The sequence below is a fragment of the Hyperolius riggenbachi genome, chromosome 7 (genome assembly GCF_040937935.1).
Source record: "Hyperolius riggenbachi isolate aHypRig1 chromosome 7, aHypRig1.pri, whole genome shotgun sequence".
Lineage (NCBI taxonomy): Eukaryota > Metazoa > Chordata > Amphibia > Anura > Hyperoliidae > Hyperolius > Hyperolius riggenbachi.
Window position 1 is genome coordinate 22471974 of NC_090652.1, and position 12843 is coordinate 22484816.

General features: G+C 47.3%; 1 protein-coding gene across 4 annotated transcripts in view; it reads right to left on the bottom strand.

Moving 5' to 3' along the window:
• Positions 1–6387: 6387 nt before the first annotated feature.
• Positions 6388–12843, bottom strand: part of LOC137524136 (oocyte zinc finger protein XlCOF22-like) — a 214467-nt gene continuing 208011 nt past the window's right edge. For 2 of the 4 annotated variants that reach the window (XM_068243690.1, XM_068243691.1), the window contains exons 7-9: positions 12678–12775; positions 12442–12568; positions 6389–9565 (exon numbers count right to left, since the gene is read on the bottom strand). In XM_068243690.1, the coding sequence (XP_068099791.1) occupies positions 8466–9565; positions 12442–12568; positions 12678–12775 (1325 nt within the window). In that variant the 3' untranslated portion in view covers positions 6389–8465. Of the gene's footprint in view, positions 9566–12441; positions 12569–12677; positions 12776–12843 lie in introns of all 4 variants that reach the window. The other 2 variants (XM_068243689.1, XM_068243692.1) reach the window with 2 other exon arrangements.

A 12843-nucleotide genomic window follows, 5' to 3' on the forward strand; every position in this document is an offset into this window, starting at 1 on the left:
ACCATTATTTTTTTACAGTGAGCCCTTCCAGTTCAGACAATATTTTGTCAGAACTGAAATATACCAGTTGCTGTCAGTTATATATGAGCTGCTGTCAGTTACAACTAAATGTGCAAGGTAATGTTCATGTTTCCCTATGGCTCAAGTGGGTAACATTACAGTTTAACAGTGTGCTGACCAGGAAGCTGCTAGGGGGTAATGGCCATTTTTAAAATGGAGGACAGAGAAATCCATTGATCACAGTGGACAAATGGGACGCAGGAGAGGAGAAAGAGATTGAGTAGTAGATTACACAAGAGGTAAGTATGACCTGTGTATGGTTATTTTGACTTTTTATTTTCAGTTAAGGTTCTCTTTAACCACCCCCCTGCCAATGCCTAATCCTAACCAACCCCACTACCGATGCCTAACCTTAACCACCCCCCACCGATGCCTAACCCTAACCACCCCCACTACTGATGGCTAACCTTAACCACCCCCTGATGATGCCTAATCCTAACCAACCCCACTACCGATGCCTAACCTTAACCACCCCCTGCCAATGCCTAATCCTAACCAACCCCACTAGCGATGCCTAACCTTAATCACCCCCTGCCAATGCCGAATCCTAACCAACCCCACTACCGATGCCTAACCTTAACCACCCCCTGATGATGCCTAATCCTAACCAACCCCACTACCGATGCCTAACCTTAACCACCCCCTGCCAATGCCTAATCCTAACCAACCCCACTACCGATGCCTAACCTTAACCACCCCCTGATGATGCCTAATCGCCCCCTGCCAATGTCTAACCTTAACCACCCCCCACCGATGCCTAACCCTAACCACCCCCACTACCGATGGCTAACCACCAACCTGCCGATGCCTAACTCTAACCACCCCAGCCAATGTTCAATCCTAACCACCCCCCGATGATGCCCAACTCTAACCACCCCCCCGCCAATGCCTAACTCTAACCACCCGCCTGCAGATGCCTAACCCTAACCAACCCCACTACAGATGCCTAACCTTAATCACCCCCTACCAATGTCTAACCTTAACCCCCCCACCAATGCCTAACCATAACCACTACCACTACCGATGGCTAACCACCACCCTGCTGATGCCTAACTCTAACCACTCCCGCCAATGTTTAATCCTAACCACCCCCCGATGATGCCCAACTCTAACCACCCCCCCCCCCCCCGCCAATGCCTAACTCTAACCACCCCCCCGCCAATGCCTAACTCTAACCACCCCCCTGCAGATGCCTAACCCTAGCCACCCACCCCTCCCCCGCCTAACCCTAACCACCCCCCCGCCAATGCCTAACTCTAACCACCCACCCCTCCCCCGCCGATGCCTAACCACCTCCCTGCTGATGCCTAACTCTAACCACACCACTACCAATTCCTAAACCTAACCAACCATCCTGCTAATGCCTAACCCTAATTACTCCTCCGCACCTATGCCTAACCCCATCTGCCCCCTCCCAATTCCTAATCCTAACCACTCCCCCTGCCGATGCCTAACCAGCTCCCCTGCCGATGTCTGACCCTAACCACTCCCCCCCTTTGATGCCTAACCCTAACCACACACCCTGCTGATGCCTAACCCTAATTAATCCCCTGTCAATACCTAACCCTAACTAACCTTAACCGTTCCCCCTCCAGCTGAAAAAACACACAAAAAAGGAAAAAAAAAAGTTTGGGTTAGGTGCCAGCTGCTGCAAAAAAGTTACTACTAGGATTACTGAAAGAAGACATGCATGCAAAGTTATGCACAGTCTGCAAGCTGCAAAGTCTGCCGGGTCGCAGGATCTTTCACCACACCGGCGTCACATGCTCTGGGGCTCCTAATGTGCCACCACAGAGAGCGCTGAATTGTCCTGGCCGACACCTTTTTCTCCCTCTGACTCCGCCCACTCTGTGTCACACCATTCTACACTGCACATTCAGCTCTCCTCCCCCTCTTCTATAGCAACAGAATGCAATGCTAGCTATTAGGCCAATCACATGTCTGTACAGCACTGAGTGGCAAACTGTCACCTGAGAGAACGAATTCCACTCCCTGCAGGGGATAGCTATATTGGTTTGGGAGGGGGGGCCCACTAGACAACCAAGGAAAGCTATATGTTGGCAGTGATGGGGGGCACAAGACCACCAGGGAAGGCTAAACTTCGATAGGAGGGTTACCACTAGTAAAAACTATATTGGCATGGTAGGAAAGATGCACTAGGAGACCAGGGAAAGCAATATGGGGATGGAGAACCACTAGGACACCAGGGAAAGCAATGGAGGGGGGGACCTCTAGACCACAAGGGACAGCTATATGGAGGTAGGTTACCACTAAACCACCAGGGAAAGCTATGAGAGGGCGAGGGAGATGGGACCACTAGGAAACCAAGATATAGTATATGGAGATGGGGTGGGAACAACCAGACCACCAGGGAAAGCTATATGAAGTGGAAAGGGGGAAACCACTAGACCATCAAGGAAAGCTAAATGGGGGTGGTGGGAGCAATATAAAGTAATACTGTGATGCATTTGGAGTGATGGCCAAAAGAGATGAAACAAAAGGAGAAGGCAGCCAGTAACCTGTGAAGTCCTGACTAGGTGAGATTTGCCTGGGGCATTGGGCACAGTAAGGGGCCTGCAATACCTCAGATAAAATACCTTCCTTAAAATGTACCTGATGGGGAAAAAATATATACGTACCTAGGACTTGCCCCATTCAGGCTGCCAGCGTGTAATATGCTGGCACGTACCGTCATGTGATGCCCTGTTGCCATGAAGACGCGACGTGGGAATAAGCGATCAAGGTGAGTTTCAAATCCACCACCCGCTCGCAACTCTGCAGGGAGGAAGGGGGGGGGGGGGGTGTTGGGATTTAAGGAATGCGGCCCGGGCTGCTTAACTACCTAAGGACTGTGTCAGCAGCCCCAGGACCGCCTAACGCCAATTGGTGTCAGGTCCTGGAACCGGCTACTGCAGGAGATCGCTCGCAGGCTGCGCGTGCGCATCTCCTGTTTGGGGGGGCGGAGCTGAGCACCGCCTTCAGTCTCCGAGTGACGATCGACGCTTGGGAGACTGTTAGACGGCGGTTTCGCTGTCTAATTAGCATGTACAGCGCTGTGATCAGCAGCAGTGCTGTACTGGGGACAGCCACGGTCCCCTCTGTAACTGCAGGAGTGATCCGCTGTCATAGGCTGAAGCCTATGACAGCCGATCACACTGATTGGCTGGCGGGGGGAGGGATTTATGAATATTTAAAAAAGCAGCACATTTTTATTCAAAAACGAACAAATAAATGTCTGGGGGGCAATCAGACCCCACCAACAGAAAGCTCTGTTGGTGGGAGAAAAGGGGAGGGGGGGAAATCACTTGTGCGCTGTGTTGTGCGGCCCTGCAGCTTGGCCTTAAAGCTGCAGTGGCCATTTTCACAAAAAAAGGACTGGTCTTTAGGGGGGTTAATCACTGTGGTCCTCAAGTGGTTAAAGTTTGCCCAGCCCTGCACTATAGCTATTTGTATCACTCACTTCAAGCAATGACTGCACTCAAACACTTGGATGATGAGCCAAATGCATGGCCGATACCGTTGTGCAGCAAATGCTGTATAAAATCCTCCCATTAAGCAACACTTTATCTCATGGCCCAATGCTTTCTGGCTATTCCGCCTCGGATCGGTCAAGCAAGGTGACAGTGGTGAGTGGGGAAGCACCCCTTGGACTTACGACTAAGGATGATCGGAAAGAGCAAATTCCGTTCCGCCGGAAATCGCAGATTCCGTCAGCAGTAAATTAAGTTGCTATGAAAATGCCGCCGGATTTGTACGAAATTCCGCATAATAATCGCAAACGTAACCTTGTTTACCCTATATGGTAGCCCATAGACCCTATTAACTGTTCCCTTAGACCTCTCTTCCTCGGGAATTGTAGTATTTCAAAAGCTAGCTTACATACCTTGGCTGGGAATTGAACCCAGGTCTGAGTGCGTGGTAGGTAGCTCACTTCACCACTATACCAACACTACATGCTGAAGCCAGCCTAGCATGTACCATTATGATCCAAGGGAAAAATTAGCTTACTTAAGGAGTTGTAGCATGTCAAAAGCCAATTCACATTGGCCGGGAATAGAACCCAGGCCTACCGCTCTGTAGGCTGCTATCCTAACCATTATACCACCAACACTACATGCTGAAACTTCTTGGAGCAGACTTACTTCCTCCCTCCAAAAGACACACATACATCCCCATAAAATCATTCAACAGCAACTGCATGCACAGTCTTTGTGGTACACAGTCTCTGTGGCACAATTGGTTAGTGTGTTTGGCTGTTAACTGCAAGGTTGGTGGTTCAAGCCCACCCAGGCATGGCCTTGCCTATTGTGTTCAACAGTTGTCCGAAGAGAAACCCAGATAGCCAGGTAGATTCATCTCTCTCTAGCAGGGATGGACACCGCTTTCCGTGGAACTGTATTTTCCACAATTTTAGGCGGAAATTGGTCATTCCGTTGGTCACAACGGAAGAGAGAAAGAGAGAGAGAGATAAAATTCTATTTATTTACTATATGAAATGCACTGAAATCAAAGCATGGACAGTACAATACATCTGTTATGTAAGTAGAGCAGGTATTTATCTACTTATATATGTGGGCTCTTTTTTTCTAAGATAGTATGGCTGACAGCTCCACTTAAAGACGAGCAGGGGAAGGAGATCAATACAGACAGGCAGCATGTGGATCAAGCACCTTTCGCACCATCCCTCAAGCCCGCCTCTCCTCCAATCTGGTATGCAGGATGGAATGCAGTGGCGTCATGGTCAAGTGAGCGCTCACGAGTGCTAGCCCCGCCTGCTGACGCATTTCACCCCCCCATGGGGCTTTCTCAGTTTTTATATTGCCCTTGGATACAGGACTGTGAGAGAACGCGGAAAAGCTGCCGCGTGTGCTGACAGCAAGGCGGCTGATGGCAACATCACAGAACGCGGAAAAGCCGCCGCATGTACTGATAGCAAGGCGGCTAGTTCCGCGTCCAGCGCAGCGGTTTGCACGCAGCAGCGTGCATCTGGTGTGGCTGAGTCTGTTAGTTCACACAGGCTCAGGAATAAGCGCACGCGCGCGCTGAGAGGCAGAACTTTTATGATGGCCAAGGAGGGATCAGCTGACCAGGCCGGTCAGCTGACCTCAGAGATGGTAACCATTGGTTGATCACTCAGGGGTGGCGCCAGAGAGCGCTGCTCTATATATAGTTACTGCTGGCCACTCTCAAGTTGTCTGCCGTTGCGAACACTACGTGGAAGCACTCAGACCTTAGTCAGATCCAACAGTGTGTTTGAACCAGGAGGACCTGGGAATTCACACTGAGCCAGATTACTTGTATTATCATTCTGTTATACCGACTAGTTCCAGGGTGTAGAGACCACGGACCTCACACCCAGACTAGGGATCTTGTGTTATCATTCTGTTATACATCAGACTAGTTCCAGGGTGTAGTGACCACGGACCTCACACCCAAGATTAGGCATTGTTTGATATCTGTTATGACTTATTGCTTTCCTGACTACTCCTCTGATCTCTGATTCGGTACCACGCATATCTGATATTCCGTTGCCAAACCCTGCTTGCCTTGGATACCGAATCAGCTTTCTGTCTTTGTACCTTGTCTGTCCGTGTGTTGCCGACCTGGCTTGCCCGACCTCGAGCTCTATCTCTCCCTTAAGAGATAGTCTCCAGATCAGTCAGTGACATCCACCTTCAGGTGTCACTCACTCTCTGGTCCTTCCTACCTTCAGCCTGACTCCAACCCTTGGAGAGACTCAGGCTGCTGGAAGGTTTCTGTACTCTCTAGAGCAGTATTGCCCATACTGCCTAAAATCACCTGCTCATCAGGTGCGTGACTCAAAGTCTTACTGTTACACCAAACACTCACATATATATAGGTGTCCAGAGGTTAGTAATATATCTGTATTATCGGTGATTCTGCAGATCATCAATAATCAGGTATATATCTCCATTCTTGGTGATACTGCAGATCACCAATAATCAGATTCTCTCTGCGTGCTGACACCTATCGTTACAAGGACAAACAAACAAAAACAACAACAACAACAAAAACAAGGACACTGGGAGCCCAATCGGGTGCAGTATGCTCTGAATCAGAGGAAAGACGTAGATGTAGATAGAATGATCAGGCAAGTACTTTGGCTAGCATACAGGGAAGTACCGCCCCCACTCAGCCTCTAATCCTTCAAGTAGTAGCTGGTCGCAGCTCCAAAAAAAGAGAACCTTATCTGTGCAACATAAAATTTAAGAACCCCTCAATGGGGCAAGATCAATGATAAAGAAACCACAGGAGGCACCCAAAACATGCATGCAGAAAAAATAACTACAGTGAGGATAGGAAGAGAAGTATAAACATACCGTCCCAATGATTCTCTGAGATGGATTTCTAGGTTTTTATTCATAAGAATATTACACAAGAAAGACAATGCATTTCACGGCCTGAAAGCCACTTCCTCAGGTTAAGATAAGTGCTTAAAGCGGACCTGAACTCAGAATGTCCTCTCTGCTCTAAAAGATACACAACATCATAATAACCATTAAACAAAAAAATTCTTACAGCTGAAACAAATCCTAAAATGAATCTGCACTGTTTCTACTTCCTGATTCATGGAAGCGGCCATAGTGTTAACATCCCGTGCTTTCAAATTATCTGCCACCTTTGCCATGGCAGTCATGTGACATGGGGAGAGATCAAGTTACAACTAGTGATTAGACACAAATGAGGGGGAATTAAACAGTCTAAACCAGGCATGGGCAAACTTGGCCCTCCAGCTGTTGAGGAATGTTATAAAATGGGATTAAAAAAATATTTGTTTAAAAACCAAAGTCCTCAGGAGACAGTAAAATGTGGATGTGGATTTTAATTAAACGTTATTGATCTTCGTAGATGTTCAATATTCAATAAGGTACAGTTCTTTGGTACATCAAAAATCAAATACAAAAGATATAAAAACAGAATGAGTAAATTGTTGTATAATCTGTATATGGAATCTATTGTTTGTAGTAGTCTTCTATTTGAGCATATGTATATTTGTATATGTGCCTGTCATGTAAAGAGAATGAGTGAATGAATGTGTGTGTGTGTGTGTGTGTGTGCAGTGTGTGTACAGTGTGTGTGTGCAGTGTGTGTACAGTGTGTGTGTGCAGTGTGTGTACAGTGTGTGTGTGTGTGTGTGTGTGTGTGTGTGTGTGTGTGTGTGTGTGTGTGTGTGTACAGTGTGTGTGTGTGTGTGTGTGTGTGTGTGTGTGTGTGTGTGTGTGTGTGTGTGTGTGTGTGTGTGTGTGTATGATGAGTTCCAGTCCAGACCTTCCTGCTCGTTCTTATACATGTTAGTTCCCATTATTCCTACTATTCTGCCTTCAGATTGGACCTGCAATAATGCTTCTACATATGATGCGAAGCCTCCTTTGCTAACTCAGACTAACGTAGAATTACATCACATTACCCAGCAGCAACCACCTGCTGCCTAAAGTCAGATACAATTTCAGCCACCCAAAGCCTGGCTTGACAGAGATCTATTTTGTAATGACTTCTGTGACCTTAAATTCCACAAGGAAAGGAACACATGCTCAACGGACTCCTGAATGTTCACTTTAAATCCTAGCATTATACACTGTATATCCATTAACCAATATTGTATAAGTATCACTATATTAAACAATAGTTTTGATATCTCATGACACCGTATACCAATAACTTAACTCTACAAATGGCAGGGCCCTAACCATGTGCAGAAATCAAGTCATCAAATATTTTATATCATTTGATTAAAATCTCAAAACATTGAACATATAACAAGGAACTTCAAGTCCCACAATGCATTGCAGGAGTCTGACAGCCACAGTCATGACTAATAAAGGCAAATGCATTGTGGGACTTGTAGTTCCTTAACAGCTGGAGGGCCAAGTTCGCCCATGCCTGGCCTAAACTCTCTAAATACATACAGGGTGCATTTCTCTACATTTTCCTGCTTTCCTGTGCAAGAGTTCGGGTCCACTTTAAATAGCAATATCAGGAAGATCTGAGCACCTATCAGTATTGCCCTTGCATGTCTTTATACAAACAAAATTGGTTCGCCCCTCAGTTGTCTTTTTTCCAAGCTAAAGCCTAATATACACATCCAATATTGATTAGCCAATCAATATTGGATGACCAATTTTACTACTTCCATGTTGTACGAGAGTGGTAAAATTGGCCAGTGCTTCGCCAATCAAAATTGGATGTGTGTATGCACCTTTAATTAGCCCAGTTTGTCCAACCATTCTTTGTAAAGCCTGGTACACACTTTCAATTATGATTGGCCAATCACTGACCAATTTTACCACCTGCCTGTAGTATGAGGGTCTACAGATACAAATACTATGAGCAGATTGTGTAGGTACGCTGCCTGACTGCAACTTTCCTCCACATTCCTGAGGGGCCTAAAGACGCTCTTCTGTGTGACTTCTCTGATGTGTAATAAGATGAGCTTTCCGACTGAAACATTTCCCACACTCTGGACATGAATGAGGACGCTCTCCTGTGTGACTTCGCTGATGTCTAAGAAGATTAGATTTATCACTGAAAGATTTCCCACACTCTGAACATGAATAAGGATGCTCTCCTGTGTGACTTCTCTGATGTCTAAGAAGATGAGATTTATCACTGAACGATTTCCCACACTCTGAACATGAATAAGGATGCTCTCCTGTGTGACTTCTCTGATGTCTAAGAAGATTACCTTTCTGACAGAAAGATTTCCCACACTCTGAACATGAATAAGGACGCTCTCCGGTGTGAGTTCTCTGATGTATATTAAGAGTAGATTTATCACTGAAACATTTCCCACACTCTGGACATGAATGAGGACGCTCTCCTGTGTGACTTCTAAGATGCGCAGGAAGATGAGCTTGCTGACTGAAACATTTCCCACATTGTGGGCATGAATAAGGACGCTCTCCTGTGTGACTTCTCTGATGTGTCTTAAGAGTAGATTTCTCACTGAAACATTTCCCACACTCTGGACATGAATAAGGACGCTCTCCTGTGTGATGTCTCTGATGTTCATAAAGATTAGATTTCCCACTGAAACATTTCCCACACTCTGGACATGAATAAGGACGCTCTCCTGTGTGAGTTCTCTGATGTACAAGAAGATGAGTTTTCTGACTGAAACATTTCCCACACTCAGAACATGGAAATTGCTGCTCCCCGGTATGTACTCTCACATGTGCAGCAAGATGTGATGTGTTTTTACAACATTTCCCACATTCTGAGCACTGATAACTCTTCCCACCTCCCTCTCTATCAGTAAAAGAGTTACTGGAACATTTCTCAGAATAAGACGAATCTCCTGATCTATCGGCACTGTGACACTTTGGATGGGTATTTGAGGTAACAGGATGGGATCTATCAGGAGGTTCCTCAGGATTGGAGAGATCTGGTGATTTGTCCTCATGGTGATACCAGCTGAGTATATTTTCCGCAATGGATTTTCCTGCTGGTAAATGTAGTGTGGCAACATTATCTTCTGCACCACAATCTGTTGGAGAAATAATAACAGTCAGAGAACAGTCATTGTCCTGTCAGCAGTCACGTGTGTTGCCGTAGCAGTGACAGAAAATGACAAGAGAATATACAGGGTGGTGCAGGAAAGACCCCCGTGCTCCTCTTACTCTATCCCCGCTGTGTGGGGTCTCCGGCATTATGAAGCCTGTGTCACCTCCATTTGCTGTGGTATGAGAGCGTTACCTATACGGCAGCACATGCAGGTGACACAGGCTTCAGGTAAGCCGGAGAGGACACACAGCAGGGATAGAGTGCAGCCGGGGGCTGCCTGTATACACGGGGGCTGCCTGTATACTCACGCTCCTGCCAGGCAGCCGGGCCGGTCTCTCATGCACCCCCTGTATATACTCACACTCCTGCCAGGCAGCCGGGCCCGGTCTCTCATGTACTCCCTGTATATACTCACACTCCTGCCAGGCAGCCGGGCTGGTCTCTCAAGCGCCCCCTGTATATACTCATGCTCTTGCCAGGCAACCGGGCCGGTCTCTCATGCACCCCCCTGTATATACTCACTCTCCTGCCAGGCAGCCGGGCCAGTCTCTCATGCGCCCCCTGTATATACTCACCCTCCTGCAAGGCAGCCGGGCCGGTCTCTCATGCACCCCCTGTATATACTCACACTCCTGCCAGGCAGCCAGGCCGGTCTCTCATGCACCCCCCCTGTATATACTCACACTCCTGCCAGGCAGCCAGGCCGGTCTCTCATGCATCCCCTGTGTATACTCACACTCCTGCCAGGCAGCCGGGTCGGTCTCTCATGCATCCCCCTGTATATACTCACACTCCTGCCAGGCAGCCAGGCCGGTCTCTCATGCACCCCCTGTATATACTCACTCTCCTGCCAGGCAGCCGGGCCGGCCTCTCATGTGCCCCCTGTATATACTCACACTCCTGCCAGGCAGCCGAGCCGGTCTCTCATGCACCCCCCTGTATATACTCACACTCCTGCCAGGCAGCCGGGCCGGTCTCTCATGCACCCCCCTGTATATACTCATGCTCCTGCCAGGCAGCCAGACCAGTCTCTCATGCGCCCCCCTGTATATACTCACACTCCTGCCAGGCAGCCGGGTCGGTCTCTCATGCACCCCCTATATATACTCACACTCTTGCCAGGCAGCCGGGCCGGTCTCTCATGCACCCCCCTGTATATACTCACGCTCCTGCCAGGCAGCCAGGCCGGTCTCTCATGCGCCCCCTGTATATACTCACACTCCTGCCAGGCAGCCGGGCCAGTCTCTCATGTGCCCCCGTGTATATACTCACGCTCCTGCCAGGCCAATCTCTCATGCGTACCCCCCCCCCCCCCCCTGTATATACTCACGCTTGTGCCAGGCAGCCAGACCGGTCTCTCATGCGCCCCCCTGTATATACTCACGCTCCTGCCAGGCCAATCTCTCATGCGTACCCCCCCCCCCCCCCCTGTATATACTCACACTCCTGCCAGGCAGCCAGACCGGTCTCTCATGCGCCCCCCTGTATATAAACACCACTAGAGATAATGTGCAATGACTCACTATTATCCACAAGTATCAAAATAGAGCAAGAAAGAATTCAATTTCACCCATAGCACAGATAAAGGCAATATTAATAAGGCCTTAATAAAGACCCGGTCAGACTCAAACACAATAAATAAAATGATAAAAACAATAAAACCCACAGTGACCCACCCATCAGATCAAATGTCATAGAAACAGTTACATGACAATCAATCCAGTCCAACAATAGAGCAGAGGCCTCCCGCCTAACAGCACATGTAATGTACAGACTGGGAGCCCCAATACACAGCAAGGTGCCACATAGCACCACAAATATACCACCCAGCACATCATATCAGTATAGATACATAAATGTAAGTGCAGAAGGGTTACAGCACGTGTGCCAAAATCTATCTAATGGTTGCCACACACCATCAAATGTTTCCTTCAGACCTTTTAAATGAAATCAGTTTTTTGTAATTTAATTTATTGTATTGTTTGAAAAATCCAACAGATGCTTCACACACTATTCAGATTGTTCTTAAGATAAGATTTTTGCTACAGCATCCGATAGATTAGAAGGCTGCAAAATGTTTAGGGAAAAGGATTTATTTTTTTCACAAAAACATTCGCGTTATTTTTCCTATAGGCTAGTTACCATATTTTTTTTAAAGGATTCTGTACAGCCACAGTGCAATCTACCATCAGTGACCAGCCCACTCAATGCGGCAGATCCAGGCTGAATAGCGCACACTATCCCACAATGGCTGCAATTCACCAAGCATTACCCCATTCAACAATGCAGAAATCAGCTGATTTTACCCAACATTCAATCAAATGTCAATTCACTAAGTCTGTTGCCGCATGGGAAAGTAAAACTACCGACTTGTGCGATTAATACCTCAATAAATGTAAATTAACTAAGATAAGAGCATTCAGTAAAACAAAAGATGTTCGGTATTTTAAGAGCAGCCTGGAGCTGTCAGGAACTAACAAACAACCATTCAGTAAAACATACAGGCAATGGAACCAGCCAATAGGAGGAGCCACCCCGTCCTGCTACTCCCTCCATTGGTACCGATATACATCAGAAAGTAAACAATACATGAGATGCAGGAGCAGGACATATTCATAGAGGTTTCCCATGTAACCCTTCAGACGTGAGAAATACTGATACACAGAATATACATGATATCTCAAATGTGGTATTTTACCAACCTATTATCTTTTACCAAACAGGTCTTAGTCAATTGAAGCCAATGTGAAAGCTGAAGGGATGGTGCACATGGTCTTGTCTGGGACACCCAATAGGTGGGGAATGGCCCTGGGTGTAACACATTGTTATATGTGGCAATGGGGAAGGCTGCTTGTTCACCTGGAAGTGGCATCCTTAAGTCACTGGTCCCCATCATGTCACTCTCCTCTGCAGACTGCTGCTCCTCCTTCACATGTGTCTCTTCATCATCTCCATCCTCCAGCTTCACATCCGTCACTTCTTCACCCTAAACACAGAAAATAACAGGAAATAACACTGTTACAATGCAAGCACTGATGAAGTGAGGTCATTCCATATGGAGTCAGTGTTGTGTTTACAGCCTCAGTTCCATCTACCTCATGAGGGTGGGGGATGGTTGGATCTTCCTGTGTACAATCCTGGGAATAAAGAGGACCTGTATATCTCTCCGGTGAGGTTCTGTTACTGGATCCACCTGTAAGAAAAACACACACAGGGCTGGAAAAGGCAGAAATATAAGATTCCTGTATTACAGCATAAAAG